Source organism: Dama dama, chromosome 20, assembly GCF_033118175.1.
Source record: "Dama dama isolate Ldn47 chromosome 20, ASM3311817v1, whole genome shotgun sequence".
Taxonomy (NCBI): Eukaryota; Metazoa; Chordata; class Mammalia; order Artiodactyla; family Cervidae; genus Dama; species Dama dama.
In genome coordinates, this window is record NC_083700.1 from 107,011,375 (window position 1) to 107,028,299 (window position 16,925).

Sequence of the window (16,925 nt, forward strand, 5' to 3'; positions counted from 1 at the left end):
CAGTGGGCAACAGATTTTGCAGTAGAGGAACCAGAAACAGCCAAAAACATGAAAAAATATTCAACTAAATTATTAATCAGTTAAATATAAATATTTAAAAAATGAATTCCATGTTATACCTAGTATAATTACAAAATATTTAATGCTAGTAATAAGTGTTGTCCAGATGCATAGTGACCAAAACTCTAAACAATGGCAGAAATATAAAAAACGAAAACAGTAAATTTTGCAGTTCTAGTAAGTTGAGAATGTACATATCCAATGCCTGAGCAATCATCTTCCATATACACTCTAGACCAGGGGTATGTAAATTATGTCTGCATGCTAAATCCAAAAGCCACCTGTGTCCTATCTACCTAACCCATGAGCTAAGAATGATTTTCACATTTTTAAACAGTTAAAAAACAAAAAAGACACATATAATGCTAAATTCAAAATTCAGTGTCAATAAAGTTTCACTGGAAACAAACACGAATCTCTTCATGTACTGTCTATGGCTGCTTTCATGCTGAAAAGACAGAGTTGAATAGGCTGCAACAGAGATGGTATAATGTCTAAAATATTTATTATCTGGTCTTTTAGAGAAAAAGTTAGCCAATTCCTGACCTAAACCAAAAGATTCTAAACTTGTTTCTTGACAGAGACTCACCATAATAGATTTTACATGAATTCCATACATGATACTTTCTTATATGAATCAGAAGACATACAAGGATGTTCATAGAGGAAAGATCAGCAATGGAAAAACTAGAAACATCAAAAAGTCTATAAATGGTAAAGTAGATATTGAATTTGTGATATATTTTACCAGAAGATCTAAAAGTATGTAACTCCTAAAAGAAAACACAGGGAAAAACTTCCATGACACTGGATTAGGCAATAAATTTTTGTATATGACACCAAAAGCACAGGCAACAAAAGCAAAAATAAACAAATGGGACAAACAATTTTTAAAACTTCTGCACATCCAAAGAAACTATCAACAGAGTAAAAGGGCAACACATGGAGTGGAAGAAAGTATTTGCAAATTATACATCTGATAAGGAATAATATCCAGAATACATAAAGAACTCATAAATCAACAGTAAGAATTAAAATTCAAAAATGGTCAAAGGACTTAAAAACACATTTCTGCCAGAAGACAAATGGCCAACAAGCATATCAAAAGCTGGTATTTGCAGCATTACTCACATAGACCAAGAGGCAGAAGCAACCCAAATGCCCATCAATAGGTAAACAAATAAACAAAATGTAGTATTATCCATACAACAGTATATTACTCATTCTTAAAAAGGAAGGAAACCCTAATACATGTTACAACACATATAAACCTTAAGAGGAGAGGGTATTTTTGTTCAGTGGGTATAGAAATTTCAGTTTTGCAAGAAAAAATAGTTCCAGAGATTTGTTGCACAAAAATGTGAATGTACTTAATATTACAAAACTGTACATTTAAAAATTATTAAGATGGTAAATTCTGCATTATGTGTTTTTTACCACAATTAAAAATAAGTAAACAGAAATTATTAGGGTGAGCATTAATAATGAATTACTATACATCACTGATGAATGAGTGAGAGCTAAACAATGAATACAGACAGATACCAACTATAATGAAAAAACAAAGTGGAACATATACAATGATTCAAAAATAATACAAAATTCATAAATAAGCAAAACCAAACAATATACTGATCAATAATGAAAATGTGGTTAACAACTATATAGACAGGCAAGGAAAAATGGCAATAAATACATATTTATCAATAACAATTATAAATGTCAATGGAGTAAAAGCTGCAATCGAAAGACACATAATGGCTGACTGGATAATAAAACAAGAACGGACAGTTATACTGCCTACGAGAGACCCACTTTAGGGCAAAAGACATGAACAGATTGAAAGTGAGGGGATGGAAAAGGTATTTCACGTAAATGGAAATGACAAGAAAGTGATAGCAACATTCAGAAAAAAATGATTTTCAAACAAACGTCATAAAGGTAGACAAAGAAGGACACTATATAATGACAAAAGGATCACTTAATATAGGAGCACCCTAAACACATAAAATATTGTACTAACAGACATAAAAAGAGAAATTGATGGGAACATAACAATAGTAGAGACTTTAAAACCCCAGTGACATCAATGGATAGATTTTTCAAACTGAAAACCAATAAGCCAACAGAAACTCTAAATGATATAATAGAACAGTTAGACTTAATTCATATCTGTAGGACATTACATCCAAAAAAACCAGAACACATATAGGTGATGAAACACTCTAGAATAGATGACATTTTAGGGCACAAAATAAGCCTCAACAAATTTAAGAGAACAGGAATTATTTCAAGCATCTTCTCTGACCACAAAGGCATGAAATTAGAAATCAATCACAGGGTGCAAAAGAAATTACATGGAGACAAAACAACATGCTACTAAAAAATAATGAGTCAACAATGACCTCAATGAAGAAATCAAAAAATACCTCAAGATAAATGACAATGAAAACACAACCACATATGGAGCTTCCCTGGTGATACAGTGGTTAGGACTCCATGCTTCTACTGCAGAGGCATGCCACAGAGCACCGCCAAAAACAAAACAAAATAAAAACACAGCCATACAAACTCTCCAGGATGCACCAAAAGCAGATCTAACAGGGAAGTTCATAGCAATATAGGACTTCTTCAAAAAAGAGAAATCTCAAATAAACAACCTAACCTACAACCTAAAAGAGATAGAAAAAGAAGAACAAAACCTAGTATCAACAGAAAGAAGGAGATAATAAAAAGCAGAGAGGAATAAATAAGAGACTTTTTAAAAGACAGGAAAAAAAAAACAATAAAACCAAGAGCTGATATTTGGAAAGGATAAACAAAATTGACAAATCTCTGACCAGTCTCAAGGAGAAGAAAAGAGAGCTGACCCAAATTATCAAAATAAGAAATCAAAGAGGAACAATAACAAATGATGTAGAAGAAACTCAAAAAATCCTAAGCAATTACTATGAATAGGTATATGACAACCTAGAAAAAAAACACAAGTTTCTAGAAAGATACAGCCTGCCAAAACTGAGTAAGAAATAGATTATTTGAACAGACCAATCTCTAAAAGTGCAATAGAATTTGTAATTGAAAAAAAAAAAAACAACTCCTTGCAAACAGAAGTCCAGGACCATATGGCTTCACTGGGGAATTCTACCAAACACACAGAGAACTCACACCTATACTTCTCCAACTCTTTCAAAAGACTGAAGAGGAGGGAATACTCTCACAGTCATTCTATGAAGCCACCTACACCCGAATACCAAAACCAAACAAAAATAATACAAAAGAAGAAAATTACAGGCCAGTATCTATGAGGAATACAGTACAAAAATCTTAACAAAATATTAGCAAACAGAATTCAATAATATGTAAGAAGGATCATACAACGTGAGCAAGTTGAATTCATGCCAGGGACAGGACAGTTCAACATATGCAAATCAATGTGATATCCCACATCAACAAAAGAAAAGACAAAAGCCAATAGATGCAAAAAAGCATTAGATAAAATTCAACAACCATTCATAATAAAAACTCACCAAAACAGGTGCAGAGGGAACATATTTCAACATAATGAAAGCTATTTATGACAAAACCACAGTCAACGTAACAGCCCAGAGTGAAAGTCTAAAAGCCTTACTGCTAAATTCTGGACCAGTACAAGCATGTCCACCCTCATCACTTCTCTTCAACATAGTATTGGAAATCTTAGCCACAGCCATCAGACAAGAACAAGAAAACATATCCAAATTGGAAGGGAAGAAGTAAAACTGCCACTGTATGCGGATGATAAAAAACCCTAAAGATTCTACACAAAAACAATTAGAATAAATGAATTCAGCAGGATGATAGGACACAGTTCAATATACAGAAATCTGTTGCATTTCTTTACACTAACAATGAAATCACAAAGTTTAAAAATAATCTCATTTAAAATTGTTTAAAAAAAAAAACAAAATAGGAATAAACCTAACCAAGGAGGTAAAAGACATATGCTGAAAACTCTAAAACATTGATATCAGATTTGAAGAATTAATATTGCTAAAATGGCCATACTATACACCATGATCTATTGATTTAATGCAATCCCTATCAAATTATCCATGACATTTTTCACAAATGATCCTAAAATTTACACAGAATCACAAGACCGAGAATTGCCAAAGTTGTTCAGAGGAAAAAGAACAAAGGTAGAGGAATAACATCCCAGACTTCAGACAATATTGCAAACCTACAGTAATCAAAACATGAAGGTACTGGCACAAAAACAGATGTATGGATCAACAGACCAAAGCAGAGAGGCCAGAAATGCGCCCACATTCCTACAGTCAATTAATCTTCAACAAAGGAGGCAAGAATATACAAAGGAGAAAAGACAGTCTTTCCAGTAAGTGGTGTTGGGCAAGTTGGACAGTGTCATATAAATCACTGAAGTTAGACCACTCCCTAACACCAGACATCAAGATAATTTCAAAATGACTTAAAAACTTAAATATAAGACATGACACCTTAAATTCCTAGAGGAGAACATAAGCAAACCATTCTCAGACATAAAATTTTCTTAGATCAGTCTCTCAAGGTAAAAGAAGTAAAAGCAAAACTAAATGGAACCTAACCAAACTTAAATGGAGAAGGCAATGGCAAACCACTCCAGTACTCTTGCCTGGAAAATCCCATGAACGGAGGAACCTGGTAGGCTGCAGTCCGTGGGGTCACGAAGAGTTGGACACGGCTGAGTGACTTCACTTTCATGCATTGGAGAAGGAAATGGCAACCCACTTCAGTGTTCTTGCCTGGAGAATCCCAGGGACGGGGGAGCCTGGTGGGCTGCCGTCTATGGGGTCGCACAGAGTCGGACATGACTGAAGTGACTTAGCAGCAGCAGCAGCAGCAGCAACCAAACTTAAAAGCTTTTGGACAGCAAAGGAAAACCATTAAAAAAAAAAAAAAAAAAAAGGACAACCTACCTACAGAATGGAAGAAAATATTTGCTAACACTGTGACTGGCAAAGGCTTAATTTCCAAAATAAGCAAACACATCATACAACTCAGTATCAAAAAAACAATGCACTCCAAAAAATGGGAATGAGACCTAAATAGACATTTCTCTAAAGACATACCAGATGGCCAACAGGCACATGAAGAGATGTTCTGCATAGCTAATTACCAGAAAAATGCAAATCAAAACTATAATGAGGTATCACCTCACACTGGTCAGAATGGCCATCGTCAACAAGTTCACAAATAATAAATGCTGGAGAGAGCGTGGAGGAAAAGGAAGCCTTACACTGTTAGTGGGAATGTAAACTGAGACAGTCACTACAAAAAACAGTCTGAAGTTTTCTTAAAAAACTACAAAGTTACTATATGATCCAGCAATCCTATTCCTGGACACATATCCAGGAAAGATGACACACTCATTTGAAAAGATATATGCACACCAATGTTCATAGCAGCACTATTCACAATAGCTAAGACACAGAAGCAAATCAGATGTTCATCAACAGATGAACAGATAACCGTGATACACAACACACTTCCAGATCCTCCCTACTGAGTTTTCAAATCTTCCTAGCCAAGAACCAAGACATTGCGGAACAAAAACAAGACATCTCACATGTATCGTTTCTGAATATCTGAGCCATAGATCGACAAGCATAATAAAATTGTCATTTTAAACCACTAAGTTTACGGTGATCTGTTAGGCAGAACATTATCAGTAAGAAGAATGCAGATTCAAACTATGTTTTATCTCAAATAATTTAGACAGCAGGCTCTAGAAAACTGGTAACTGATTGAAGAAGTGACACTAGAGATAACAAAGTCAAATTTCTAAAACATGCATGTTAGGTACTTAAAATTCTTTCACAAAATAATTGTGAGAAAAGGAGTATTTTCTAAATTAATATTACTTAACATGAAGTTTAAAGATATATATATTTAAATTAACGAGTAGTTAAATTAACATGATCAACAGACATCTGATTTTCATCTATATGTCTAAGACAACATACACTGTAGATATTAAAAACTTAAGTGTGATCTTTTCATTGGAAAATGGATGAGAACCCTGTATTTGAATCATCTTATATTTAAACATTTATCTTATACTTTCAACTTTACCAATCTTTTATACTAGTTATCAACATAAACTAAAACTCATATACAACTCATGTCTTCCTTTCAGTCTCAAAGTTTTCCTGTCACCACTCAGTTTTAAAGATAACAATCTTGAAATAAAAATGTAACTTGTTTTCAAATACATATTCCTTTTAGTAACACAGAAATAAAGCAAAAATTAGTTTAGTCCATTACATTTGTTCAAAAACTTAATACAATGCTTAATTCAAAAAGAATCTATGTTTCTATTTAATAAACTAGAAAATTATTAAGAATGGTGAGGTGTTTTAAGTTAAAGTCATCTCAGTTTTATACCCATGTTTATATCTTTAAGGACGACTCTAGGTTTTGATTTCAACCATTTCATAAAGATATTCCTTCAAATGCTGGAAGGATAAAAACAATACTCAGCAATAGGCCATATACACAGAAATTTTTATGTCGCTCTGAGGTTTAAAAACAAAAACTGCTCAACTTATTAGTTCTTTTAAAAACTGAGCTGCACTGATACAACAGACGTTTTATAACTCAAACACAAACTGACACTGACACTCCTGTGTGCTCAGAGTCACTTCAGTTGTGCCTGATTCTGCAACTCTATGGACTGTAGCCTGCCAGGATCCTTTGTTCATGGGATTCTCCAGACAAGAACACTGGCGTGGGCTGCCATGCCCTCCTCCAGGGGATCTTCCCACCCCAGGGATTGAACCCATGTCTCCTGTGTCTTCTGAATTGCAAGTGGATTCTTTACTGCTGATAGGCAGCCCCAAAAACCTGTCATGGTTAACACTCATTAAAATATCTCTATATTACTTTACAAAATATTCCTTTATTTCTAGCAAATAACAATTACTATTCAAAACCTGTGATTCCAGTGAACTAGGGGGCAGTTCAGAAATAGGTAACAAGAGACTTAAGAGGAGCTTAGAGGAGCTTGGGAGTTAAGATAAACCTGCATTCAAATCCTGGTTGTACAACTTTAAATGATGTCTCTAAGCCTTAGTTTCCTCCTTAGTAACACAGAAACAGTTGTAATATCTTCATCCAGAGGGTTGTTATGGCAGAGATTACATACTTAGTAACAACTCCCTTTCTCTTCATTAAGAGATCCTTAATTTTACTGTTGGCACCAACAGGCACAGCTAAAGGACAATCCTAGTTTTCTTCAAAATCAGGATGGCTAATGAAGTGGAAACCAATGGATATATGTACAGTTTCTAGGAAAGTTCCTTAAGAGGCTGATTCCATTGAGAAGTATGCCTTTTTTGCCTTCCTCCCTAACCCATCACAAGCCCTAACCCATCACAAGCTGAAGATACAGCAGGCATCTCAGAACATCAGAGAATGGAAGCCACATGCTAAGAAAGCGATAAAATCGGAACACCCTGTATTCCTGATACCCAGAGCATTTTTTTCATCTAGGCTTCTTTCATATGGAAAATAAGTTTCTATTGTGTTTCTGTTATATCAACACATGGTTGAATCTAATCTACCAGTTATATAATGATCAAGATTTTTAAAAAGTAATACATGTAAAGTTTTTCACAAATAAACTGGTATATTGCAAGTGATCAAAACAATATGAAGTTTTTTAATCCAAAGACTGCACATGAAAATTCAGCAATGCTCTTATTTTCCTGTGAAGTTGTTGAGTTTGTTACAGTCAATGAACTTATTCTATCAGTAAGAAAATTAACCACTGGTAAATAACCAAGTGGTTATCTTTCTTGTTATTGTTTAGTCGCCAAGTTGTGTCTGACTTTTGCAACCCCACAGACTGTAGCCCATCAGGTTCCTTTGTCCATAGGATTTCCCAGGCAAGAATACTGGAGTGGGTGGCCATTTCCTTTTCCAGGAGGTCCTCGCAACCCAGGCAGGGACTGAAACTGCACTGGCAGGTGGATTCTTCCCTGGTAGTTACCCTAGAGCCATTTAATTAATGAACATCCTTGTTTTAAAGAAGCAGTTATCTAAAAGCATTTTTAAAAAATCTCTCAACAACAAGGTCCTACTATATAACACAGGGAACTATAGTCAATATCCTATAAATGGAAATGGATATTAAGAAAATGTATATACAAGTATAATGCAATCACTTTGCTGTATAGCAGAAATTAACATTGCAAATAAACTTTATGTCAATAAAAATTATTTTTGAATTTCTTTTAAACTGCACATAAATAATGTGAAGCAATGGTTAAAGGAACAGGAGTTATACATCAGTCATTTCCACTATCAACATGTTACCTTAAAAAAATGACAGCACAATTCTCCAGACAAATGACAAACTAGAAGGTGGACAACCCTACTTTCTCTCCTGATTTGCATAAAATATTGAAGTTTTTCTTCATTTAAATCTCTTTCATTGAAAACACTATATATGTGGAATGCCAATTTAACTTTTTTCATGTTTAAACCAAATTTCCCAAAGTCCTCACTGATGGGGTGACATTAGCAGACACTATAGTTTGCCAAAAGGTTGCACCCTAGAAAGGCTGAACTTGATTTATAAAACAAATATTTGAAGTTCCATATCCTAGTGGTCTTGGGCAATGAACACACAGTTAAGTCTGGTATTACACAAGACATTTTGAGGCACTTGCCTGAGAAACAGTGAATCTCCTATTTTTCTGGACATCGACATCAAGACAAAATGGTAGGCCTCAAATGACCATCTCTGGAATCAGAAATTTCCTGAATACCATTTATGTAGCAGTCTGCCCTTCTCTCTATATGTAGAGGTCTGTGTTCCTGAGCTCCATAATGGAGGCAGGCTAGCCTCCTCTTCCAAGCTAGTTACTTCTCTGCCTTCAATAGCCCCTTAATTATAAACTACCAGAAAGAGGGAGATAAACAATAATCTTTACCACACCATTTGCATTCAACATTTGGTTTAAAATCCCCTGCTTGCAAACCCCTAGCCTAAAAATGTTTGCAGGGCTGGAGCAAAAAAGAGCACCTGCACCAGAAACATAAATTCCAAATGTTGTGTGTAAAGACCCACATATAGCAGCATGCTTATTACTGCCTTAAGATTTCTGCTTTAAGATTGTTGTTGCTGCAACATCTTTCACAAAAAAAGTATCCAAACAAAAGCATCATTAGAAAGCTATTTGATTAATTATTATTAATTACTATTTCTGGTATACAGACTTGAGTAAAGGCATATCCAGAAGCACGAAATCAAAAATTACTTGCTGAAAGTGAGACATAATGGCTGAGGGATACCTTCAAACAGCATGTTTTACTTTTTGACCCTGTTCCCCCAACCACAGACGACTGGTTCAAAGGCGAACCAGCTGGACTAATTATAAACTTTTTAGCAGGAACGTAAAATCTAAAATGGATAAACAAAAAGACTAAAAGTCACTGGAGCATAACTGCTTTTTGGCCGTCCTAGAGAGAGCAGGCCCATGATCACGTTTCACTGAGTTCCCTGGAGGAAATGTGTTCTTTTATCTCCTCCCTGATTTCTGTGAAATACCCCAGTATACTTCTAAATCTTTTTCCTTGAGATAAGCGAGCAAAAGTCTATTTTTGAAACTTGCATGCAACAAAAAGGACATTTAATAACTAAATCCACTGAAGATCAGGAGCGCTAGTTACTTTTCAATATGTAGTCTAAAGAACTGTTATCACTCAAAAAATATTAACAAACTAATTCCAAAGAGAAAGAAGGTACTAACAGATCCCTTTAGTGAAGGCAAACAGAAAACAAAAGAGAAGCACATTTCCCTTGCCTTAGGAATTGTAGGTGATGAAATTTATCCATCATAAACAAGTGCACGAACATCCTTTGATGATTCATCAATTCTATTCTTAGATTCACTAAACTTACTGTGGTAATCATTTAATGATGTACATGAGTCAAAACATGTCAATTATATCTCAATAAAATTGGAAGAAAAAACTCTATTCTTGGAATTTATTCTATAAAAACACTTCAATAAGTAGACAAAAATGTGTATAGAAATGCATACTTAACACTGTAACCGTAAAAAGTTGAAAATAATATACACACATGTAAAAGAGGAATCTGGTTGACTTATAGTACAGTGAGACAATAAACTACTGAGTACACACTCAAAAGGATAAATGGGTCCATATACACTAACAGAAGATGTCCAGGCAGTTGTATGAAAAACGCAAGAACAGTACATTCTTCCCACCCATCCCATAAGGATATATAGCTACATTCATAGAAAAAAGTCTGGAAAGATATATATTACACTTTCAAAACAGATTCTCTTTGTAGAATGGTAAAGATAAAGGTTTTTATTTTCTGCTTTATTCATTTTTGTATTATAAAATTGAATGTATTACTTTTATAATCTAAGAAACAAAGTTTCTTTTAAGAAAATCATGTAACAGTGGAAAAAATACAAAGAGAGAATTAAGAGACCCTGTAAATAAAGTTTGAGTGATAAATTCAATACGATCCACATATACACAAACCATGGCTATATTTCAATAGTAGTAACTAGGAGAATATTTAAAGAAAAGAATAAGATTCTTACAAGTCAGATTACCTTTACTAAAATACTAAGAGGGTGTGATAAGATCTAAACCAAATCAAATTGGACCATCACATTAATTAGCCCTAACTAATCACTGTTATAGATAAATGCCTTCTCTAGACTTATATTTACTATCTAAGACACCACTATTTGGGGTTTTTTTTTTTAGAATGGTACTTACAGTTCTCTACAATTTCATCAAAAACTGCACCAGTTTTCTGCTCAAACTGAAAAAGCAAAAAAAGAAAAGTAACATTATTATCATTCTTCATTCATACTTTTTAGTATCCTTTCTTCTGCCCTTAAGAGCTGTAATCTTCAACCAAAGTATACAAATTCATAACAATATAAACACAACACTACCAAATAGAGTACTCTAAAACAAAAATTTAGTATGGATAAAAGGGGTCTCAGGCCAAAACCTCCAAACCAAAAATTAAGAAATATATACATATTCTCCCTATTAAAAAAGCTGTTTTTTAAAAACTGAAGTATAGTTGATCTACACTATTTCAGGTATACAACAAAGTGATTCAGAAAAGCTACTTATTTTTCAAAAATCACTTTTCTATCACGTAACACAAAAGATCACACATGTGTAATAATAAAAAAACACAGCCAACATTTGCTGAGAACTTACTAACTACACTTATTATTACAACTATGTTAAACTTCTAATCAGAACTGAACAGAACAATCGCATCAATAGGATTTACTCTCAGGCGAAAGCCAGAAATCTGCTGCTCTTTAAATGAAAGTTAGCCAAATTACAGGAATGGTTCCTTTTTGAGTATGTTAGGGCCCAAGACAGAAACAGAGCCAAGTATGAAGTAATTTCAGACCTTTAAAACAGACACAGAGGAGGGGAAATGTAAAGCAGAGGCAACTCCACTCAGAAACTGATAAAGACACGACTAGGATGTTCCACTTCTCGTCTTTAAAGGTCTCCTCATTTTGGCAAGTGTGAGCATTCCAACCTCCTGCTTCCCTATCTACTATTCATCTATGAGGCAAGAAGAGAAGCAACTCTGCTTCATGATAAACCCACTAAACTACAGAGTGAGTCTCCCCATTCAAAGGGAAAACTTCAGGGAAAAAGAACTACCTTGCTACCTATATAACTACAAACGAAACACAACAGGCTAGCTATAGTAATCAATAATATCTAAGATTCACTGAACAAAAAGGACAACCAAGGATCCCATGTTTCTGAAAGAAATTAACTATGTGAAAGAGAAGGTTCAAGGTGAATTAAAGAATAACCACTCCAGAAGGAAACAATTTACAGAAAAGAAATTTCTACTTTTAAGTGCTATCTGAGATGTGTGAGAAACTACAGATACAAAAAACTAAACCCAGAAGGCCATGAAAAGGAGATATGTGAAAATATTAGGAAACAAGAAAATAAAAATTTTGCTGGGTAAGCTTTTGACAGAGTTCTCAATCAACTTCCAAAAAACAAAAACAAAAAGTCAGAGCTGGGAGATATATATGAAAACATGAAAGATTAAGCAATTAGGTGTAAAAGAAATCTCATAGGCAAATCCAAGGAAGAAAACAATAAACAGGTGAAATAGTAGAAGAAAATTTCCCTCAACTAAATAAATGGATATTTGAGATTGAATGGGTATACCAAATAACAAAGTGAAAGAGGGAGGGGGGGCGGGAAGGCACGTCGTGGTGAAATTTCAAAATTTCAAAAAGAAAACAAAAAGAAAATTTAAAAATTATCTTGCAGATGATTCATTAAACACATTTAACATAATTGAATTCAACTATATAAACACTAAAAAAGGAAAGAAACAGTAAAGGCCACTCTACCTACCATTCCACTCAATGAGCTATGTGAATAAAAGGAAAATGGGAGACATGACTCTGCAAGCCAAAGAATGAAAGCACTGGTCTACACTGAAAGGGGTTTGAGTGTCTGAAGAAAATGCACTTTTTGGACAATACTGCCTTTTTCTTTTTCTGGTGATGAAAATGATCTAAAATTGATGTGGTTGCACAACTGTGAAAATACAACTATTGAATTATGTGCTTTAAATGGGTGAATTGCATGGCATATGAACTACATCTCTATTAAGCTGTTCTAAAAACACAATAAGAAAACTATTTCCATGAAGTCTTGAGTATTAAAAACCAAAAGGCACAACTGAAACAAGAATAACTAGAGAAATGGTATGTGGGCATATGCCAGTATTTTTTAAAGAGAAATTTTGAAAATATATATTCAAATCCATTAAATAAATAATATTTTTAATACATTGAAGCCCCTCAAGTACAATTTCCAGTGTTATGTGGTTATCTCCTTTTAATGTTAGCCTCTCTATGTATTTGAACTTCTTACTACGGTAGAGCATCAATTAAGGGAGAACCTACTTTTGACTCACTTTGATTTTGTTGTTTTTTTCATATTTACAGAATTTTATTTTACCTTGGAGTATAGTTGATTTACTACAGTGAAATGGAGAACATTCCCACCAACAGTGTAGAAGAATTCCCTTTTCTCCATCCCCTCTCTGGCATTTATTGTTTGTAGACTTTTTCATGATGTCATTCTGACTGGTGTGAGGTAACGCTTCACTATAACTTTGATTTACATTTCTCTAATATGCAGTGATGGTATATACCATAGAATATTACTCAGCCATAAAAAGGAATGCATTTGTGTCAGTTCTAGTGAGGTGGATGAACTTAAGAGTTTGTCATACAGAGTGAAGGAAGTCAAAAAGAGAAAAACAAGTATCGTGTATTAACACATACATATGGAACCTACAAAAATGGTCCCCTAGAGAAGGAAATGGCAACCCACTCTAGTATTCTTGCCTAGAAAATCCAATGGACAAAGGAGCCTGGTGGGCTAGTCCGTGGGGTCACAGAAGAGTCAGACAAAACTTACCTACTAAACAACAACAGAAAAATGGTACTAATGAACCTATCCTCAGGGCAGTAATAGAGAAGCAGACGGAGAGAAAAGACTGGTGGACACAGCAGGGGAAGAAGACAGGATAAACTGAAAGAACAGCATTGAAACAAATATATTATCATATGTAAAACAGATCTGTATGATGCAGGGAGCTCAACCTGGTGCTCTGTGACAACCTAGCAGGGTGAGATGGGGTGGGATGTAGGAGGGAGGTTCAAAAGGGAAGGAACGTCCGTATACCTATGGCTGATTCATGCTGATATATGGCAGAAACCAACACAGTATTGTAAAGCAATTATCCTCCAAGTAAATAAATAAACTAAATAAATTTTTTAAAAACCCATAATAGTGATGTTGAGCATCTTTTCATGTCTCTCTTGGCTATCCATATGTCTTCTTCAGAGAAATGTCTAATTTAGATCTTCTGCTCATTTTTTGATTGGGTTGTTTGCCTTTTTGATCTTTTGTTTCAATTCAAATCTGCTGGTGACTACTCACTTAACACTGCACAAGCCAGGTAACACTAACACCTCTCAATTATGGACTACATCAGAACTGCAGAACACCTGCTTGGACTAAAATCTAACATTGGGGTGACAAACAAATGTACAAGTAAGACTTAGCTTGGCTACAATATGGTGGTTTTGCTAAATGTGTTTGGGTGCTTCTTGCCTAACCTGTATATTTACAAATAAGAATTAGATATAAACTGCAATTTAGCTTTGAATAATGTATTACTCAATCCTCACATTTTATAAAAGATTTAACTGGACTTAAAAGCCAAGCTGATTTTAAGAATCTGCAATAACTATTCTGTATAGGCAAGGATTTTCTCAATACCACAAAACCTAAAATTAAAAAAATAAACAAATGAATATGGATATTAACTTAAGACAAAAAAATACCAGTTCACTTTTACTTACCAAAACAGTCTTATGGGTTCTACCCCTTTTAAGACATGTAACTGTTGCATATTTAAACTTATAAAATAAATGCTACAACTTTAAGGGATTTTTACTTTCAAATTTCTTTACCCATAAAATAAAGATATAGTGATACCTACACTTCCCAGAATTGTTAACATGATTAAATGAAAAGCATTTAGCATATTAGTAAGTCATAAATATGCAGTGAAAGTGTTAGTCGCTGAGTCGTGTCCAACTCTGTGTGATCCCATAGTCTGTAGCCTACCAGCCTCCTCTGACCATAGAATTCTCCAGGCAAGAACACTGGAGTGGGTTGCCGTTTCCTTCTCCAATGCATGGAAGTGAAAAGTGAAAGTGAAGTAGTTCAGTTATGTCCGACTCTTCGCGACCCCATGGACTGCAGCCTACCAGGCTCCTCCATCCATGGGATTTTCCAGGCAAGAGTACTGGAGTGGGGTGCCATTGCCTTCTCCATCCCTAACCCTAGAGGAGGCTAAAAATCCCAATATGCTGTGAATTGATAAATACCACCCACAACCACCTGCGGGAAAAAATTAACACATTTTAAAAAATCACAGAGGGAATTCCCTGGCAGTCCAGTGGTTAGGACACTGCATTTGCACTGCAAGGGAACCAGATTCCATCCCTGGTTGGGGAACTAAATCTGCAAACAGTGTGGTATGGGAAAAAAAAAAAAAAAATCACAGAAATTTATTGAATCCTGGACCAATAATTTTTATTTTAAAATGTTAATTTTCTCTTTTATCCACCATGTGTGTGTAATTGCTCAGTCATATCCTACTCTTTGCAACCCCATGGACTGTAGCCAACCAGACTCCTCTGCTCATGGGATTCTCCAGGCAAAAATATCATAGGAGTGGGTTGCCACTGCCTTCCTTCAGGGGATATTCCCAACTCAGGGATTGAACCCAGGTCTCCTAAATTGCAAGCAGACTCCTGCACTGCATGTGGATTCTTTACCAACTGAGCCATGAGGAAGTCCACCAAACAACTTTGCAAATTCTCTAGACATAACTGCTAAAATGCCTAACACCATAAACACTTTTCTCAAACAGGTTTTAATAACTGCAACAATTTAAGAGTTTATATGATAAACTTATGCTGTGAAAACTAAACCAAAAGCTCTATTTTCAGAAAGTTGAAACTGAATTTTTCAATGATTAAGTAGAGACTGAAAACTGTCAAATGTCCTTCACTGTCTTCTTCTCTAAAATTTACTCTTTTCAACACTAATTCCTTTTTTTCATTTCAATAGGAGCCGCAACACCCCAGAATTCAAAGAACTCTCAAGATATTTTCCGCCTTTCAAGTGGGCTTCCTTGGTGGCTCAGTCGTAAAGAATCTGCCTACAATGCAGGAGATGTAGGTTTGATTTCTGAGACGGGAAGATCACCTGGAGAAGGAAATGGTAACCCACTCCAGTATTCTTGCCTGAAAAATTCCATGAACAGAGGAGCCTGGTGGGCTACAGTCCACGGGGTCGCAAGAGTCAGACATGACTTACCTACTAAAACCATCACCCCCTTCAACTGATCATTAAGAACTATCATTTCTATTTCTAACACATCTTCAGTTTTAAATAAATCTTAACTCTCCATGATTAGCTAACCTATAGAGGAGGTCAAGAAAGAAACAGAAACTGTTCCATAATTTAATTTCTAAAGGATAACTAAGAATTAAATGAAAAGATAGGAGAAAAGGTTAAAGGAAAGAACAGCAAATGTAAAGGTTCTTAGCAGGAGAAAGCATAGAGATTCAAACAACAAAAAGGCTAGGTGGGTAAGAATTCTGGGACTAAAGCAAGTCAGCACTGTAAGACAAAGCTGATGACAAATCATGGGCCAAACAATGGACATTCTTTATGGAAAGGACCACATTTCCAGTTAGCCCAAAGCATCTCAGCTAATGCCTACCATCCTCATGTAACCATTAATGTGCTCCCTTTCACTCTCAAAACTGTCTCAGCTTGTCACCCTAAGTATTAGTCATGTTTAGACACTGGACTTTATCCTAAGCAAAAACACTGAAGAAGGTGGTAGGAAGGAAATCTAAGTTCTGAAAACAATTACTCTGGTTATGGAGTAAGGTTATTTATTATTCCTCACTAAAGTTTTCATCATACCATTCTCATACTATTGTCTTCCAACTGGGAATGACTTCTATCTGATAAAATTCCAATGTTTACCTTTTTTGGGGGGGAAGTGGGGAAGGGGTGCCACTCAGCTTTCAGGATCTTACTTCCCCAACCAGGGACTGAATCCAAGTCACCATTAGTGGAAGCCCAGAGTCCTAATCACTAGACTGCCAGGGAATACTCTACAATATTCATTTAAAATAAAGCTCTTTGATAAGGCCTTTTCTGAT

At 35.0% G+C, this 16,925-nt stretch overlaps 1 protein-coding gene across 5 annotated transcripts in view; it reads right to left on the minus strand.

Moving 5' to 3' along the window:
- The window catches only part of ZMYM4 (zinc finger MYM-type containing 4), a 156,502-nt gene that overhangs the window by 102,038 nt on the left and 37,539 nt on the right, over positions 1-16,925 (minus strand). For 4 of the 5 annotated variants that reach the window (XM_061122426.1, XM_061122427.1, XM_061122425.1 and 1 more), the window contains exon 2: positions 10,867-10,912. The exons of the other annotated variant lie outside the window; for it this stretch is intronic. In XM_061122426.1, the coding sequence (XP_060978409.1) occupies positions 10,867-10,912 (46 nt within the window). The remainder of the gene's footprint in view (positions 1-10,866; positions 10,913-16,925) is intronic. 5 annotated transcript variants of the gene reach the window in all.